The 17,702-nt window shown below is 39.3% G+C and overlaps 1 protein-coding gene across 3 annotated transcripts in view; it reads right to left on the bottom strand.

The window, feature by feature from the left end:
* LOC121955786 (kelch-like protein 29) overlaps positions 1-17,702 on the bottom strand; it is a 378,430-nt gene that overhangs the window by 20,734 nt on the left and 339,994 nt on the right. For all 3 annotated transcript variants that reach the window (XM_042503866.1, XM_042503868.1, XM_042503869.1), the window contains one exon: positions 4,026-4,170. In XM_042503866.1, coding sequence (XP_042359800.1) covers positions 4,026-4,170 — 145 coding nt within the window. The remainder of the gene's footprint in view (positions 1-4,025; positions 4,171-17,702) is intronic.

The following is a 17,702-nucleotide window of genomic DNA, read 5'->3' as shown; positions in this document are numbered from 1 at the left end:
GAGATATCTATGACTCATAGCAGCGGAGAATATTGCTCTTATTGTCAACCGTGATCAGACAACAAAGCCAGTTAGAAGACAACATCTCCATAAACACGCTGATTGTCGCACCGGGAGCCACGCCTAAGATTGTTTCACATTACTCACACAAGCTCTCAACATGCCCAACAAGGCTACTTTGTCAGGTAGGGAGAAAAAAAACACACACACATTACAGTACCTCTTGAGGGCAAGAGAGAAAACTAATGAAAAAGCAAATATCTCTACAAATGTGCTCATTTGATATGAGAAACAGAAACAGGAGTTTGTGTGCGGAGAGGATTAAAACTTGGGCTGTAAGCTGATTAGGGCTTTGTACTCCTATTGGGGTTTGGAACGATCTGCATTTACATAAGGTGCACACTTACACACACACACACACACACACACACGGCGAACAACATGCAGTCCTATTGCACAAATTCACAACACTGTTGGGAACGAAACAGATTATTACATAAAGCCTAAATCTACTCAGAGAGGAAGCACAGCTGATCCGAAATGGAGAGAGCGCGGGGCAAAGCCTTGGAGCTGCTCTTCCTGATAAACAGAGGGGAGGTGCGGGCCCTGCAGAGGGCCGGACGCAGCGAGGGGAGAATATCAGCTCTCCCGCACGATGACCTGCTAGACTTCATCTTGTGTGCAGGAGCATGCACTGTAGATAGTGCTGTTTCTGAGTGTGTCTCTCTTTTGGCAGCTCTGTGTGCTTGTTGTTTTTCTCCCTCCCTCCTTCCCCGCGTCTCTTCCTCCTCTCGCGTCAGACTTAGTTAAATGTAGCAGAACAGCTGCCTGGCGTGTGCTGCTGCAGCTTATCAATAACTCTGACAACATGATTTATGTTATACATTTCTGCACATAAGATCACCGCCTGTAATTGCTTCCCAAATGTATTTCGCGCATGATTCTTTCTTTCTAAGCTTTTGCATGAAAAAAGAGGGGGGCTCAGGCCTGGAAAAGAGTGGGTTCATTATCCAGCAAACTGCACACCTCAGTGGTTCGAGCTGACTGGGATATTAGGATGTGATCCTACTGTTGTTAATTTTCATTTATCTCCCTTTATCAGCTATTACACGTCCAAGAGTGTAGCAAAGTTACAGGTGTCTTAGCTCAACAATAAGGATTTCCCTGAGAGCAAGTACAATGCAATATTGGGCAATAAGTCTTCAACCTCATTGGGCGAGTGTTAAAAAAAAGAAAAAGGTTTACACAAGGACTCAAGACTAACAGCAGCTCAGGACTCATGCAACCTTCAGGACCAAAGGGATTGGGAAAATTATACATGTATGTATAATTATCGCTCTGTTCATCGCTGACACTTAAAACGCGTTTAACCCTTTGAAACCAGGCAAATTGTTTTATTTCCCTCAAAAACATAAGAAGCAAACAGCAACTTAACAGAATTTAGTAAAAAGTACAAGAAAATTACCTTAAAATTGGCTCAAAAAAAGTAAAAGAAAGAAAAAGTGCTTAAAAAATAATAATAATATGTAAAATAATTTTAGAAATTGTTATGATTAATATTTTTCTTATTCTATTTAATTTATGCAATTTGCGGAAAAAAATCTTCTAAAGTTTTTTCTCATGCTTTTGAAAGAAGCACCAACGTGACTTTAAAGTTTTCTCTATATATGTATTTTTATTAGAATTTTGTCTCGAACATAATTATAAATATAAAATTGTTATGAATATAAATATTTTCTTGGATAATTTTGCCAATCCTCACCTCTTTTTTAAAACTAGTTTTTAGGTAATTCCCTTGGCATGTTTAACTTATTTCTTGCAATTTGTAGGACATTTTTGCCAAGTTGGTCATTTCCTGTTTTCGAAAGAAATCGAATCAGCTTGCTTACATTTCAAAGGGCCAAATATCTTGTGAAACACGTCTGAATACAGCACAAAAAAAAGACAATCCGTGTGTCCAATAGGCGCAACCTATATTTTCCAAGATAATGCTACACTGCGGGCAAAATCCCTGATGAAATTGGCAGTTAGTTAACACTAATAAACATTAGTTGTTGGCAGCACAGCCCTGCTTGGCTAAACAACTGAGCTAACAGCTAACAGAAGTTGCACTGAGTGATATTATGATGCATTTATATAATCACACTGGAACACACACACACACACACACACACTCGCAATTTCATTGAATTTTTGATACAATGACAATAAAGGCTTCTTATCTTATCTTTAAGCTCTATTCAGAAAAAATGAGTAATGGGCAACATTTCATTATGTCGTTATCATGATGTGTACAAATGAAATTTTTGTGCCTCGGCGAGAGCTGTGGCCAGAGGCATTGTGTTTTTGGGTTTTCCATCTGAAACGTTCATGTTAACGCCTTGCCTCAAGGATGCCTTGAGGGAATTTCTTCAGATTTGGCACAAATGTCCACCTAATGATGAACTGATTAGATTTTGGTGGTCAAAAGTCAAGGTCACTGTGACCTTGTGTCTGTCTCAACCTCTACAACGCAGTACCAATGCCTCGAACCTTGAGTCCATCTCGTTTCATGAACGCATTATTTCAAGAGGGCCTTGAGGGAGTCCCTTCAAATTTAGCGCAAACATCCATTTGAACTTGATGAACTGATTAGATTTCTTGAGTCCATCTCGTTTCATGAACGCATTATTTCAAGAAGGCCTTGAGGGAATCCCTTCAAATTTAGCGCAAACATCCATTTGAACTTGATGAACTGATTAGATTTTGGTAGTCAAAAGTAAAGGTCAAGGTCACTGTTATCTTGAGTCCATCTCTCATTTTATGAAAATGTTATTTCAAAACTGTCGCAACGAATGTCTTCAAATTTAGCACAAACATCCATATGGATGTTTGGTTCTTGATCACAACTCAGAATTTATATGCTACTTATGACAAAATTCAACATGAATATGTCTTATATGATAAAATGATTAGGTGATGACATCATAATATTCTGCAGAAACACTTTTCTGGCCGTTAACGTCGAATCTCAACAGAAGGGGACATTTGGTCGGATACTGAATTAGTGACACTAATCTTGGATGTCTGCCTTAAAACTGTACTGATCTTTTGTGCTGCCAGATTGAAGATGAAAAAATTGCAGAAACATCCATATTTTAAGCATTTTCAACTATCATGGCTTCATATAAATCAGGACGGACACGAATTTAAACTGTAAGTGCAACTTGACGGTTTACGGAAGCATACGACCGCAAGTTTTACATGTAGTTTTCGTTTAGCTGTTTGAGGGAAAATTTGTTGATGTTTTCACCGCAATACAAAAGTGATATTAAAGAGGGAATAATGACCCGTTTATCAATCTGCAGACTAAAGTTAGTCTATATCTGCTCATACATAAAACAACCTGTATAGTGGCAACTTATAGTTGGCTTTTGTCAGGTAGATTTCTGACTTTCTTCTCGGGGAAAGTGATAAAACGTTGAAGCACTATTTTTTTTCTGTTCTCAGATAACTGCGCTAAGAAAATACAAAATACAAATGACTCATGTCACAGTTTTAAGAGCAATTCAGTTTCTTTGAAAGAAAGTTGATTAAATCAAGCTGAGTCTCTGCTATTCGAACGGATGTGTCTTGTTTCTCTCAGCGTGACAGACGACAGCGATACTGATCAAGCAATTGGGAGAGAAAAAAAAAATCAAGCCCATGAATTAGAAAGCTATTTTTTCTACCAGGGGAGAAGTTTCACAACCGAAATGCAGCGTGTTGGAAACACTGTCAGCCCAATTTTGCTCGAGTTTTAATTAAGCAGTCTGAATACATTTTCCCTGCGCGGCCGTTTACCTGTGTTATGACACAAAGACTGACAGATTACTAATAAACCTGAATTTTACATATTTTTTGGAGGCTGTGTAATAATGTCAGGGTTGTTTTTGAAGCTTTGCACAAAAACGGACCTGCAATTTGAGCCTTTTTGAAAAATCTTGAATACTCCACGCTGGGGGATTTAACTTATACGATGCAGCGCCACATTAATAATCTCTTACCTGCAGAACTGCCGGGAGTGATTCATGTTGGGACCGGCCTTGATGTTGCCTTTGTCTGGGTCGTAGATAGTGGTGGCCCGAGCGTAGGCTCCTCCCAGGATGAATATAAAACCGTTTAGACTCACTGCAGGGGCGTATTTGTTATCTGAAGATATGAGAGGAAGCGAGGGAGAGAGAGAAGAGGAGAGATTTTTGTTAAGGAAAACACAGAGCTATTGTTCGAATGTCATTTACACATGCAGCAGAAATTTCCATTCAGCATAATGGCATCAATTTGTTTTTTTTCTTTTCTCTCTTTCTCCCTCTTTTGGTCCCCGTCCGCATGCAAAAATCATCATCAACATTCTCCTTATCACTTTACAGATGTGTCATTCTCAAGATTGCTTTGGAGGAAAAAAAACTGAGAATGGATGGCGAACCAGAGAGAAAGCGGAGTTCATAGATCACAGTGGCTTTATTGGGTTCTGCTCCAAAATATGTTTGGGCTTGGCAGCAATATAAAAGAGTTACCTAAGTCCCAATAATTCACAACTGCATTACGGCCTCTGGCACATCCATACATCCACAAAGAGAAAAAACAGTGTGCACATGTATTGGAAATACATGAGTGAACAGGTGGGATACTGCATACTGTGCATACGGTATAATTCAATCTGATACAGTATACAGCACAGGAGGAAAACAGAGGCATTGAGGCAGCACCGCTGTAGAATTATAGATGATGGGAAACAAAATGAAACAGTGGTTTGTGCGAAACAATGCCACTGGAAACCTGCAGCTCGCGAGCAGCGGCCCTGCTGTGTGGGAAGAGGAAGTGTATTTCAAACTCAGAGCAATTTCTCTGGAGCAGACCGCAGCTGGCCAATTTACAAGCAGCATGAATAATGCACAGACAGTTGGCCGTGAGCCGCCGTCCTCGCTGTTTTCTGCCACAACGGACAGACATCCCTCATTGGAGACGGGCGGCAGGAGGAGGGGACGTCTGACGCCTTAATAATGGCGGCGGAGGCTTTAAAAGCTCCTCTCGTGGAGCAGAAACACCTCCCACTTTCCTCCGCCCGCTGCTGCGAGGAGTCTGACATGTTTAATTAACAGGTCATCTCTGGAGGCAAAGAGGTGCGTCTGCGGCTCCGCCGGCTGACGCTCTGAATGAGCTGCGCCGCATTATGTTTTCAGCTACTACACTTCAGCTCATAATGCTCTGTAACAAGACCAGGGGCTTTTAAAGCTGCACACATGGCTCACTGTGGAGCCGGCGCATGTGCAGCAGCCTGTTTTCCACACCCACAGCTCTCAATAAATAGATTTAGGAACTATCTTTAACATCCAGGTGTGTATTGATACTTGTGCTCATTAGAGGGGTCAATACGGCAAAGAAGAAATGCAATTTCACTGATTGTGTCGCATCGATGAGGTTCTCAAACAGCTCTGGAGGGGCTGTCAGTACGCACGACTGTGGCTATTTATAGAGCCCCAGGCACGACTTAATCACATGTACCTATAAAGTGTCACTGCAGCCATATCTCAGCCATCATTATTAAATGTCAGAGGGATCGTCACTGAGCCCGTACCGAAACATGACTGCAAAGTGCCTCACAATTCAGGATAAAATAGAAAAATCATTAACAGATGGCTTCAGTGGAGATAAAAAGTGTTAAAATTCATCATCCATGAATAATATAAGTTTATAAATGCGCATTTGATTGACATTTTAAAGAACGCTGTATCTACTGCAAAATGAACACAAAGAAACAGTTTACATTTACATTCTCGTGACAGAATTACTGCGCACAATTATTCAACTATTATTTGAATATATGATAATATTTTGAATTTGATATAGGTCATGTAGGCAGGAATTTTCTGATCAGATATTCTTACTTAGGCCTTTTTTCAGAAAGTTGCATTTTAAGATAAGACATAATACTCAACTTACGGCCCACCAGCCAAATCTGGGAGGCCCCCGAACCATTTTTAAATTCACAGTAAGAATAAAATGAGTCACACTGGGAACTGTTTTTGTACTTAAAGTATACACAAGGTGCCAGAGCGCATTAAACAGTATTAAAGTAGAGATCAAAAAAGTGCCAGTGGAGGATCCACTGCACCCCCCGAAAGAGGTCCCAGCTCAGCCTCTAAAGTCCTAATATGTTAGAAACGTCCTAAAATCCTAGAAACATCCTAAAAGAAATGTACTAGTTTAAACAATGTGCAGGAGAGGTTAGAAGCCAAAAATGGCCGATGAAGATACCTTATTTATATAAGAACTGGAATCACAAAAAAAGAGACAATTTCAAATTTCAAGACTAAGCAGTTAAACAAAATTAATAAAAATCTACAAGTTTGTGTTTAGAAATGGTTGACAGAAGAATCAATGAAGTGCTATGAGTTTCTGCAAATTAAAGTCCTTTTCTGATGTTTTTAAGTAACGATAATGTTGATATTGATTGAAGTGATGAAAGTCCAACAATACGGAAGATAAAAGTCCTCAGAGTGTTTTTGGGGATTTGAGTGAATAACCGAACACTTAGAGTTCTGGAAAAAATTCGGCAAGTTATGATTTCGGTGTTTTCATATATATACCTGAATATAAACTTCACTTCAGCAACATGCTCACTGTGACTTTGCTGAAATAAAATAAAAAGTAACACACCAAAGGGGTGTTTTGAGGTGCTGATCACCGGCTGCAGACTTGAAAGAAAAAAAAAAACAAGTGCTGCACACTCTGGCTCCAAATGCATCTCTCTTTCATTTGGATGATGTTTTGGCCCTCGGGCCCTCTTGATGTTGATCTCGAAGAAAGCCCGAGGGCTGAAACTTCATCTACATAAAACAGAGACGCATATGGAGCCAGAGAGAGTGACACTCGTTTTTTCACTCACAATGACGATGCAAACAGGCTGATGCGAAGCACATTCATCTGACTTTAGTACGTCTGCAAGCCAACATTTACTAATTTATAAACATAAAATACACCTGAAACTGATGGGAAAGTATTTGACAGATGACCTGATGGTGGCAGAAGAAAAAACACAAAGGTCATTTGTAGTTCGTCCTCTGGGGATGATGAATATCTGTACACAATTCTGTGGTATGTCAAGTGTTGGAAGTATTCAGATATTTTTCTGAAGTAAAAGTTAAAATATCTGAAGGCACAATTACTTTTACTTTAGATTCAAAATCCAAAGTAAAAGTACAGATGTATCAGCAGCAAAATGTATTTAAAGTATCAAGAGTAAAAGTACTCATTATGCAGCAGACCGAAGTCAGTGTGACATCACATTATTGGGTTAGATTAAGCGTGCATTACAGAGTCAGCAGCATTTTATGACGTAGCTGGTCAAAATAAAGCAAATTTTAACTACTTTTTATACAGTTGAATAGTTTAATTCAGAGGTGGGACCAAGTCATCGTTTTACAAGTCACAAGTAAGTCTAAAGACTTACAAGTCCCAAGTCCTGAGGTCTTTGAATTTCCCTCTGCAGCAAATGTAATGATATTTTAACTAACGAGTATAAAGTATAAAGATTAGCTAAATTATTTATTGGCCTGGACTTACTGTTCTTTGCGCAACTTTAAATTTCAAATGAAGTTGGACGTTGTTTGGCTTCATCTGTCATTTTCACGTTTCACTTCCTGCAATTTATGCATTTCCTTTTTTTGCTTCATAGTTTTTGTACGTGAACAAAATCATCTTTGGTACCTTTCAGAATTCAGTGTCGACTCGCTGTGAACGAACAGCGTTAACATTAGTTGATTTGGGAAATAAACTGATTTGTGACACACTTTTTAAAGAACACACTCTATAATATTCGATCACGTACTAATGTCAGATATGTTTTAGTGTCAACTCACAACAGACGGAGAAATATTTCCCATGTAACTCCTGAAATCAGATCAGCAGTCATCAAAGAGATGAGGTTTTCTTTTATTAAACATAAACATAATTTTTCCGTCTGGCCTTAAGTTATCAAGCTCGCAACAGAAGTTTGACTCCAGTCATGTGACTCGAGTCCAAACCTCAGGTTTGATTTGTACAATCATTTAAAATGCATTACATTTTCTAAACTCAGCAGATATTTAAAACCTTCATCCTTACAGTAAATAACTACAACTGTCAGATGAATAAAGTGCTAGAAAAAGTACAATATTTGTCTTGTAGTGTTTATGGAGTGGATGTGGAAAAAAAATCATAAAAACTTCAAAAAACCTTTTGAAATTTTTTTTTCCAATCTGTACAAATGTGCTTAATTACAGTACTTGAGTAAAAGTATAAACTGACAGAGAGACACTGGCATAAAGAAACAAAGCACTTAACTTTAGCCTCTAAGTGACTTTGTGCAGTTGTTTCGTGTGTTATGTGACCACACGTCATTTACACACACTGACATCCAATCTGAAGCTGAAATCTGCCGCCATCACGGGCGTCGGCTTCAATTTCAGCCCTTGAGAAACAAGTCGCGACTGATTGGTCCTCCTCACATTCTGCCTGACGTGTTTATTTTCTTCTTTTGCCGTCTTCATCTCATTGATATGCCGCTGCCAGTCTTTCCGAGCCTGTGTGTGTGTGTGTGTGTGTGTGTGTGTCAGCATAAGTGTGTGTACATGATGTTTTGTGTTAGGTCCCATAAACACAGAACACTCATTTCTCTCTGCTCGGCGCCTGAGGCAGAATAATAACAGGATGTTCTCAAAGGAAAAACCTTTCTCTCTTTCTCCCCACAGAAACTCTCACCATCGCTCCCTGCCTCTCTCCCGTGGACGCGCTGTGAGCGGCGCGGGTTTGAGTGCTTGGAGAAGCGCCAGCCAGGTGTGCCTTATTCTCATTTGGCGAGCCTCAAAGGGCTGCTGCGGGGAGTTCAACATCTCCCCGACACTTTGCTTCTGCTTTTATCCCCCTGGCCTTTTTGGAAAACAAGCTGCTTAAACAACACTGAGATACAGTCCGTGTTAGATGAAACCATTCTGAGACGAACCTCGCTATTCTCCGAGCCTCACAATAGATTTTGTCTTGTTTCGCAGCTCTTAGGTTAGCCAAGAATCCACAACTGACCACATTCTACATAAAACATGAATAAAAGGGAAGGGCGGGAGGAGGAAAAGACAGCAAAACAAGGTTTGTTTTTTTTAACACGGCAGCGGTGATAGAAGTACAGCCGTGCCTGCGGGGCAACACGGGCTGACGCAGCCTCTCACACTCTGATAAAACAGCTTAGTCACCAAGTCTGGGACCCCTCGGGCTCGGGTCAAGGACAGCAAACAAGTGAAAACACACAAACATGATGATGAAATCTGCAGCCGCTGTCTAAACAAACACCTTCCTGTTCCTTCACATCCTTCCCTATCTGATTCCTGCATCAACGCGGCGGATATCTGATTCTATAAAACCGGAACACTGTGATAACAGACGAATACAACACTAAATTATACCAATGCTGTGTACTGTACAGATCGAGATAAGACCCCGCGCTCTGATAAAGACTCCCAAACAGCAGTCGTCATCACAAAGCAGTACAGCGACGGGAAAATGTGCGCTCAATCACGGCGGAGGAACAAAAACATTCTCCTCCGAAAGATGCACTGTAAAAAAGAAAGCTGGTTTAACTTAAAATGACATGGACGTAACCTGGATGCCTTCAAATGTTAAATTACGCACGCTCCTTAGCTCCTCCTAGTTCTTTAGCACTTTAAAGTCAAAATTAAAAAATGAATAAATATATTAAAAAATAAATAATAATAATACATTTATTCTCATTATTTTATTTTGTTTATTTTATGTTATCTTGTTTAATTTTATTAATTTGATGTTTGTTATATTACTTAATGTTCAGTTTTTATTTTTAAAATTTTAAAATCTTATTTATTTATTTTTATTTTATATTCTTCTTTATATTCAGTTAATTTATAATCAGTTGTTATTGTTATTATTATTATTATTATTATTGTCATTTTCTGTGTCTGTGGGAATGCTTGACTGTATGAGGGGACATATATCTGTACACTAATGTGTGTGTTTTGATTTACAATTGAAATTTCAATAAAAATATTGTTTAAAAAAAAAGTCATTTTCTGATCAAAAATCTGCACTTTTACTCAAGCGTGGCTTCAGATACTTCATTCATGTAATAATGTACAAAATGATCTGTTACAGTGGGTATGGTTATTACTTTTATTATTTTTTAAAACATACTAGGCGTTCTGTATCGTCTCCATCGTCATGCGTCCCACCAGAGAGCGCGCGGGAACAGGAGGAAATAGGACAAAGAAGCTTCAGTTCTTGCTGCCAGGAGCTTAGATAAGATTACAACAAGGTAATTGGAGCAGCAAAAACTTTTCTTCTTCTTCACACAATGTCCTTTTCATGTGGTGAGAGGAGAATAAGAGCAGCCTTTGAAACGACGGGCCAAAAAACAGCAGAGGGAGTTAAAGAGGATGATGTACTTTAATTAAGTATAATGGTGAACAGGTGGGGGGGGGGTCCAATTGCGTAGCTATGGAAACACTCCACCTCTCTCTCGCTCTATCACTTTCCCCTCCGCATCCATAATGGCGCTCTCACCCTCCGTGCACCTTCGGCTGAAACGTCACGTGCACGAGGAGTTGTTCTGCTGTCAATTTCCCGATAGAGCAGTCTGGGCGCGGGACCCCGAGATTGAGCAGTCGATGGAGACCTGCTCGTCAGCGAGAGACGCACGCCGGCTGAATACCGGAGGGAGCTGGCTGGAGAGCTGTGTGAGTGTGTGTTTCTGAGCGAGTGTGTAAACAGATAACTGTTAGTAAGCGACTTTTTAAATGTGTTTTCAGAGGGTCACTTTTCCCAAATTATGGAAAAGCTTGTTTTCTCACTTCACCTCGAAAGGTTTCCAATCATGCAGATAGTTTTTAGCCATTTGAAAATGGAGCAAAGAGGCCGGTTTATTTCAGAAACACATGGAAAGAAGGCAACAAGTAATTTAACAAGAAATTACCCAAAAATTGGCCAGAAAGAGAGTACAAGGTAAAAGAAAATTACCTGAAAAATAGCAAGAAATAAAACGAAAACAAGTAAATTACTTGGAACAAAAGCGCTAAAAAAAAAAAGGTATAAATATTTTCTGTGACATCATTTTAAATATAGAATTATAATAGTCATAAATATGTATTTTCCATACATCATCCCATTCTTGATATTTTTTAATAATTATCTTTCTTTTCCTCTCTCTTTAAAATCTAATTCTCAGTTATTTTCATGTCTCCTTTTACCAATTTCTTCTTTTTTTTTTTTCGTCATGTCTTGGAAGGAAATCAAACCGATTTTCTCAGGTTATTAGAGTTTGCTCGTGAAGGGCGTCTGAGGGCAGCACAGGAAAACTGATGTCGATTCTGGTTTCAAAGGTTCATTTTCTCAATTAGCCTCTGCCGTGAGTAACGGGATCCTTCCTGAACACACTTTTCTGGCAAATAAAAGTTTGCATACATTTTTTTAAATTTATTTGTTTTGTAAATTTGTTTTTCTCTGTTATCGTTTCACCGGTTTGAAGTGGGAAGGGCTTAAAGTTTAGAAGTTTAGTTTATTTGCACAAACATATGTTCCACATGACCCATGGAAATAGATCCCCTATAATCTTTCATAAAAGAAAAAAGATAAAAACAAAGACTTGATCAAAATTCAAGACTGAGCATTAATACAAAATATATTAAAATGTACAAATGACAAGTTCATATTTAGAAAGTGAAATGCATTACAATGGACTCGATGAAGTGCTGAGTTTTTCCTTTTGAGGTGTTTTCTTTAAATAACGATAAAGTCGATGTTGATTGTACTGATGGAAGCAGGCTGAAGAGACGGTCCTCCATATTTCAATAAATACTGATTAAGAGAAGTCTCACAAGATGTCAGTTTTTTTTAGATATGAGTGAAACACTGTGAATCAGGACTTGATCATATTTATACCTGAAAACACAAGTCTGGTATATGTTCACATTAAAAATAAGATATTTTGGCTTTATTTTGTATATTAGGAGTAAGTGGAGACACATCGTCCGTCTTTATATACAGTTTTTGAAATGACGCTTTAAAACAAAATAAAATCACATAATAACATATTAATGAACTGATCATCGCAGTAAAACATGAACCCCTTTGACTTCAATTCAACATGAATTTTCTCAGTTGTCATGCGAGAAAAATGTTTTCTTTCTGAATTCTAGGTAACACAAGGTGAGTTATTTAAAATAAAAAAATGAAAAAGGTTATGTAATGCACTTTCACAACATCACCAATTTAGCAGCGTTTGAATCTGACGGTGAGTCGCTTAGTTACTGTCAAAGAAATCTGATCAAACAACACACCCACACTGTCCTGATGAAGCAGGTGAAGTTTCTGAGAATTACACCAAAACTTCACTGCCGCTTATTAACATTTATAGGGCTTAAATATCTGCGTCTGCCATCATATTATGGAGGTGAATGGAAATTAAAAAATAACAGTCATCCACATCTCCTCATTCACTATTCCAAAAGCAGTGTCCCAATTACACCATAGAAAACACTGTGAGCAGTTTCTGAAGGGGCCTATTTCTTTAGATGAAATTAGTTAATAAAAAATCATACGAGGACAAAAGCCCAGAAAGGGCTCATATCAGCTGTGACATTTAAAAACAAGGCTGAGAGTCCACAGCCACGTTAATAGCTCTGAGAGGCTGCAGGCACAGCCGGGCTTTCAGCTAAATGTCAGCATGATAACATGTAATGTTTGCCAGGTTCACCACCTTTAGTTTAGTGTGTTAGCATGCTAAGATTTGACATTCAAAACTAAACTAATACAAGCACAGCAGAGGTTGATAAGACTGCTATTAGTTCTGCAGATATTTGGTCAAAAAGTGAAGTACTGATCACCAGAGTTACAATCCAGACCCAAAAATAAAACAAAAAAAAGTTGGGACACCATGAACAAACTGATAAACTTAATTTATTTTTTGTAAATGAAAGTTTTCTTGTGCTGCGTACAGTATTTAAATCTCTGAAACTTAAGAAAAGCGGTTTAATATATTTTTTAAAAATATGATAAAAACCATAATGAGCAACTTGGTGAGAAATTTCCTGCAAACTGCAACAAATTAGTAAAAAGTGGCGTTTATTAAAGATTCCAGAAAACTGTATTTATAATTCTCTCAATTATATGTTTAAAATGAGGCAACAGAAAAAAATATAGTTGTTTTAGCAATTTCTTGACTCATTTTCAGTTTTTTCTAGTAACCTTTTATGAATTTCTTGCTATATTTTGGGCCATTTCTTGTTAAGTTGCTTGTCGCCCTCATCTAATTTTTTTTTAAGAAATCAAGCCAATTCGCTCAGGTATCAAAGGGTTAACAACACTGAGTCAGTAAACATTTATACACTTCTAACTTTTGTGGCTTAAAATGTTCCAGTTTCTTCATGTATTCAGTTTTATTGAGTTAATACCAATGTATGGTAAAGATTTCATGTAACATCTGCACTGGAAATGTTTAATGAAAACATTCTGAATACTTATTTCCTTCACTGTCATTTGCAAATTATTACATTCTGTTTTTATTTGTTTTACAGCGTCCTCACGTTTTTGGAATTGGGGTTGGGCAACTTATCCAGAAGGAGAACATCGATATTATGACGATGCAAGATTTCCCACACATTCATTTATTTGTGGCCCATCATGTTTTAAACATCTGCTGCCACATTTTTTTGATTTTTGGTTATTCATTGCGTCACACTCTCGGAGCACAGAGCGTATTCTGGGTACAGATGGAGCAGCAGAACACCAGGTGAAAGTAAAGTGAATCTTAATCATTATTTCCGCCGGATCTAAAAGTTTGCTTGTCTTTTGCTTAAACAGCAACAACATTGGATCCACAGATCAATTATCCAACCCACAACTTTTAAAGCTGCCGCTGAGGAGAAAATGAACTCATGACGAGTTTCGACTGTGCTGCGTTCACAGAACTGCAGAAATGTCCAAATTTACAGAGGGGACACAGAATAATAGATTCTAAATCTGTGGGACACAATGCAATCAATCACGTAGTTGTTGAGATGTTTTTGGACAAAAGTAGAGGGCCGACAGACAGACAGACATTTCCAACCCCTGAGCAACGCGGCGAGCATGTCCAAACAAAACAAACAACATGTTCCTCTGTGGTTCAGGATGTCGGTTTAGTCAAATCATAAAATGAGTTCCATAAGTTTGGAAATAAACAAGCAGATGCACTGATCTGAAGGGGTTGTGAATCTTAAAAAAACATTTAGAGTTGGATTTTCTTTTAAGGTTGTAGAAAATGTCCTCGCTGCCAGATTATGTGGCAGTATGAGAAGTAAGGCTGAATCACAGAGGCTTATGGATTCTCATTTTTCAGTGCACAAACAAATTTCCTTTCACCTCCGTTTTGCTGAGACGGAGGCAGAAATCTCAGAGAGAGATATCTCAAAACCTTGGCATGGTGGTTATTTGGGCGAGCTGACCTTTTAAAGAAAGTAACGAGGCTTAATAAATAGTTTACTGCATGTGAGGACGCTCATCCTGCTCCAGTGTTTCAGTGCAAATAAAGGCAGATATTCTGGAGACAAAGGAGGATACAGATGAGGCTGCAGAGTCACCGGGCATCTCAATAGACTTGTTGAAGAGACTATTTTTGGCATGAGGAATATTATTTTTCACTCTGCAAGAGATAGGAAGTCAGTCCTGATAAGTGTTTGTGAAACCCATTTGCAGTTCATGCGGGAGATGGTCCATGCAGAGGGAAAACGCACACGCGCGCACGCACACACACAGACGCGGAAAACGCACACAGCTGTATTTGTGTCAGTCGATAAGACAGTGCTGAGAAGCCGCGAGAGACGGAGGGAGGGGGACGCGTACTGAGAGACAGGGAGAGGGGGGAGAGAGAGATGAGCAGAGAGATTAGAGAGGGAGAGCGATGGAGGGAGGCAGAGGGTTGATCGAGAAGCGCTCCCCACCGGCTCACTAAAATCATCGCCGGCCCAATTTCACAGGAAGCACTAAACCTGTCCATTATCTCCCGACTCGTTGGCTGTCAGACGCGGGCTCATCTACACCCTGACAGATGACGGTCTGTCTGTCTGTCTGTCCTTTTTCACACACACATAAAAAGACAGACACCATGCAGGCACACACACACGTGGAGTAACCTCCTGCCTCGTTGCATAATGCATGCGTGGTGTACCTGAGCCCCGGGGGATGTATGGTTGATATGAGGTAAGGAGCGCTTGCGTGTGTCTGCATCGTTGTATGTTTCCCACCACACTTCTCTCTCATTCCTCCTCTGCCAGCTGCTCCGCCAGCTCTTTAATACCATCCAGCTCTCGCCCAAAACACCACTGTTACATAATCCTAATTTTGCTCACAGTGAGTCTCACTCTGAAAAAAAAAGGCACTAATAGCGGAGAGAAAGTTTTAGTGCCGAGGGAAGTGCCTCCACGCCGGCGCTTTAATGATACAACAGAACCTTACTGTCAGGAAACATTTGAATTCAAAAACATTTTTGACCCAGTGTTTCCCAGCGATGCCCGCTGCTCCGAGTATTGCCTGCAGCAACAGTATGCCAACATTTGAGATACTAATTATATTTTTTCAAAAGCGGCATTTGGACGGCTCTGTGCCCTCAGAATCCATCATTTGCCACAACATCTTTAGTGGGATAATCCAGCATGAAATATAGAATTTTTATTTGTGTGCAAAATTGATTTAGAATGAACAAAATCAGAGACTTTATTTAGCTTTTTAAATAATCATGTCTGTTGCTGCTTTAAAGGAATGCATTGAGCCTGTGGGAAATAAGCTTGTTCACGTTCTGCTTGAAAGTAAGTTAAAGGGATAGTTCACCCAAAAATGAAAGCAAACAAGCAAACAATTGAAGCAAATGGTGACCAGGATACAAACGTTAAAAAAATACATAATACACAAAATGTCTCAATACTGCTCGTCTAAGTAAATCCAAGTGTCCTGAAGCCCCAACGTGCCAAGTTGTTTTGAAAAACGTCACTGCCGTCATGTTTTTAGTGTATTAGTAGCCCGTAGGTTCATAGTGTGGGAGCCGCGTGTGCGCTTACGCGAGACCAACGAGAGCTCTCGGTATCAGCACGCCAGTGTTTACATGCTACCCAGCAGGCTCCTCCACACACGGTAGTTTTAAATCCGACAAAGGGGCTTGTTGCTTGCTTCTAACGCCACAAGTGTTTCTCTCTGTTTAATTCAAGGCGAGCAGAAAGGTGGATTAAACATTTGCTTCTGGTGGCAAAGCAATTTTATGTAAAGGAGATCGACTGGTAAGACAGCCAATACTGACCATGAAAAATACAAATTGCCCCACATGAGAGATGCTGCCTGGATGGTAGACCAAAAAAAAGAAAGGAAAATGTACCAAAAACTAGCAAGAAAGTACACAAAAAAATCATATTTTGTGTTATTTATCAGCAAGCTACAAAACATAGGATATCAGGTTAGGTTTCCATGTCTGCCACGTTAGGCACTGCCCATATTCAGCATGAATACTGTCATCGTACTCTAAAGGCATATTTGTCCAAACATAAAGCACATTTTATGCATGGCCAGGTCACAATGAAAGTTAGTGCAAAGATGCAAATTTCTGGCAGGTGATGCGATAACATGCAAGTAAGTATTATTGCAAAATGTTTCAACATAAGCAAAAAATTGACAGGAAATGTCTCGTCAAAGTTTATCAGCATTAAAATTCACTTGACGTCAAAATGAAGGACAAACTTGAAGCTGTCTGTGGGCAACTGGCGCTCTACGACTCGATGACTTTTTACAAAGACAAAATAAAAGAGGAGAGGGCGTGGAAAAAAAGTGTTAAGTTTGGAAAATGCGTATTTGTAACTTGACTTTACTACGAACCAAGTTAGCACTATACCATTACATGTTAGCCGTCTTCCCCAGTTAGTTAGCACAACTGTTAGCACAGTTGGCACTCCAGCAGCTGTATTTGAGTTAGTAACGCGAAGAAAAAAGTTGCTTTGCATTCGGTCTGAACACGTGAAGGCTACAACCGGCAGAATTAGCTTGGTTTAAAGCTTAGCTTATCATAAAGACTGGAAATCAGGAAACTATAATTACTTGTTTCACCAGTAGAAACGCCAAAGTGTGAAAATAACAGTCTGCTAGTTCACTTGTGGTTATCTGCTGAGCATTTCTTACGTAACTTGACTTGCACACACACATTGATGTATGTTGTGAGCCCAAAAGTAAACAAGCATATTTCCCCAAATCTCAAATCATTCATTATAAGCTGCAACAGAAATGATTATTTTTAAAGCTCAAATAAAGTCTCGGTTTATTTTCCTTTTAATTAATTTCCCAAACAAATAAAAATCTTATATTTCATGCTGGATTATCCCGTTGAAGATGTTGTGGCAAACGATGGATTCTCGGGGCGCAGAGCTGTCCAAATGCAGCTTTTGAAAACATAGAATTAGTATCTCAAACGTTGGCATACTGTTGCTGCAGGCAACACTCGGAGCAGCGGGCATCAGAGAGAAACGCTGGGTCAAAAATGTTTTCCAATTCAAATGTTTACTGACAATAAGTCGCTCTTGTGTCATTAAAGCGCCGGTGTGGAGGCACTTCCCTCAGCAATGAAGTTTTCTCTCTGCTGTAAGTGCCTTTCAGAGTGAGACTCACTGTGA

The sequence above is a fragment of the Plectropomus leopardus genome, chromosome 16, assembly GCF_008729295.1.
Source record: "Plectropomus leopardus isolate mb chromosome 16, YSFRI_Pleo_2.0, whole genome shotgun sequence".
Lineage (NCBI taxonomy): Eukaryota > Metazoa > Chordata > Actinopteri > Perciformes > Serranidae > Plectropomus > Plectropomus leopardus.
The sequence above is the reverse complement of the archived record's forward strand: the minus strand, read 5'-3'. Positions and strand labels throughout refer to the sequence as shown.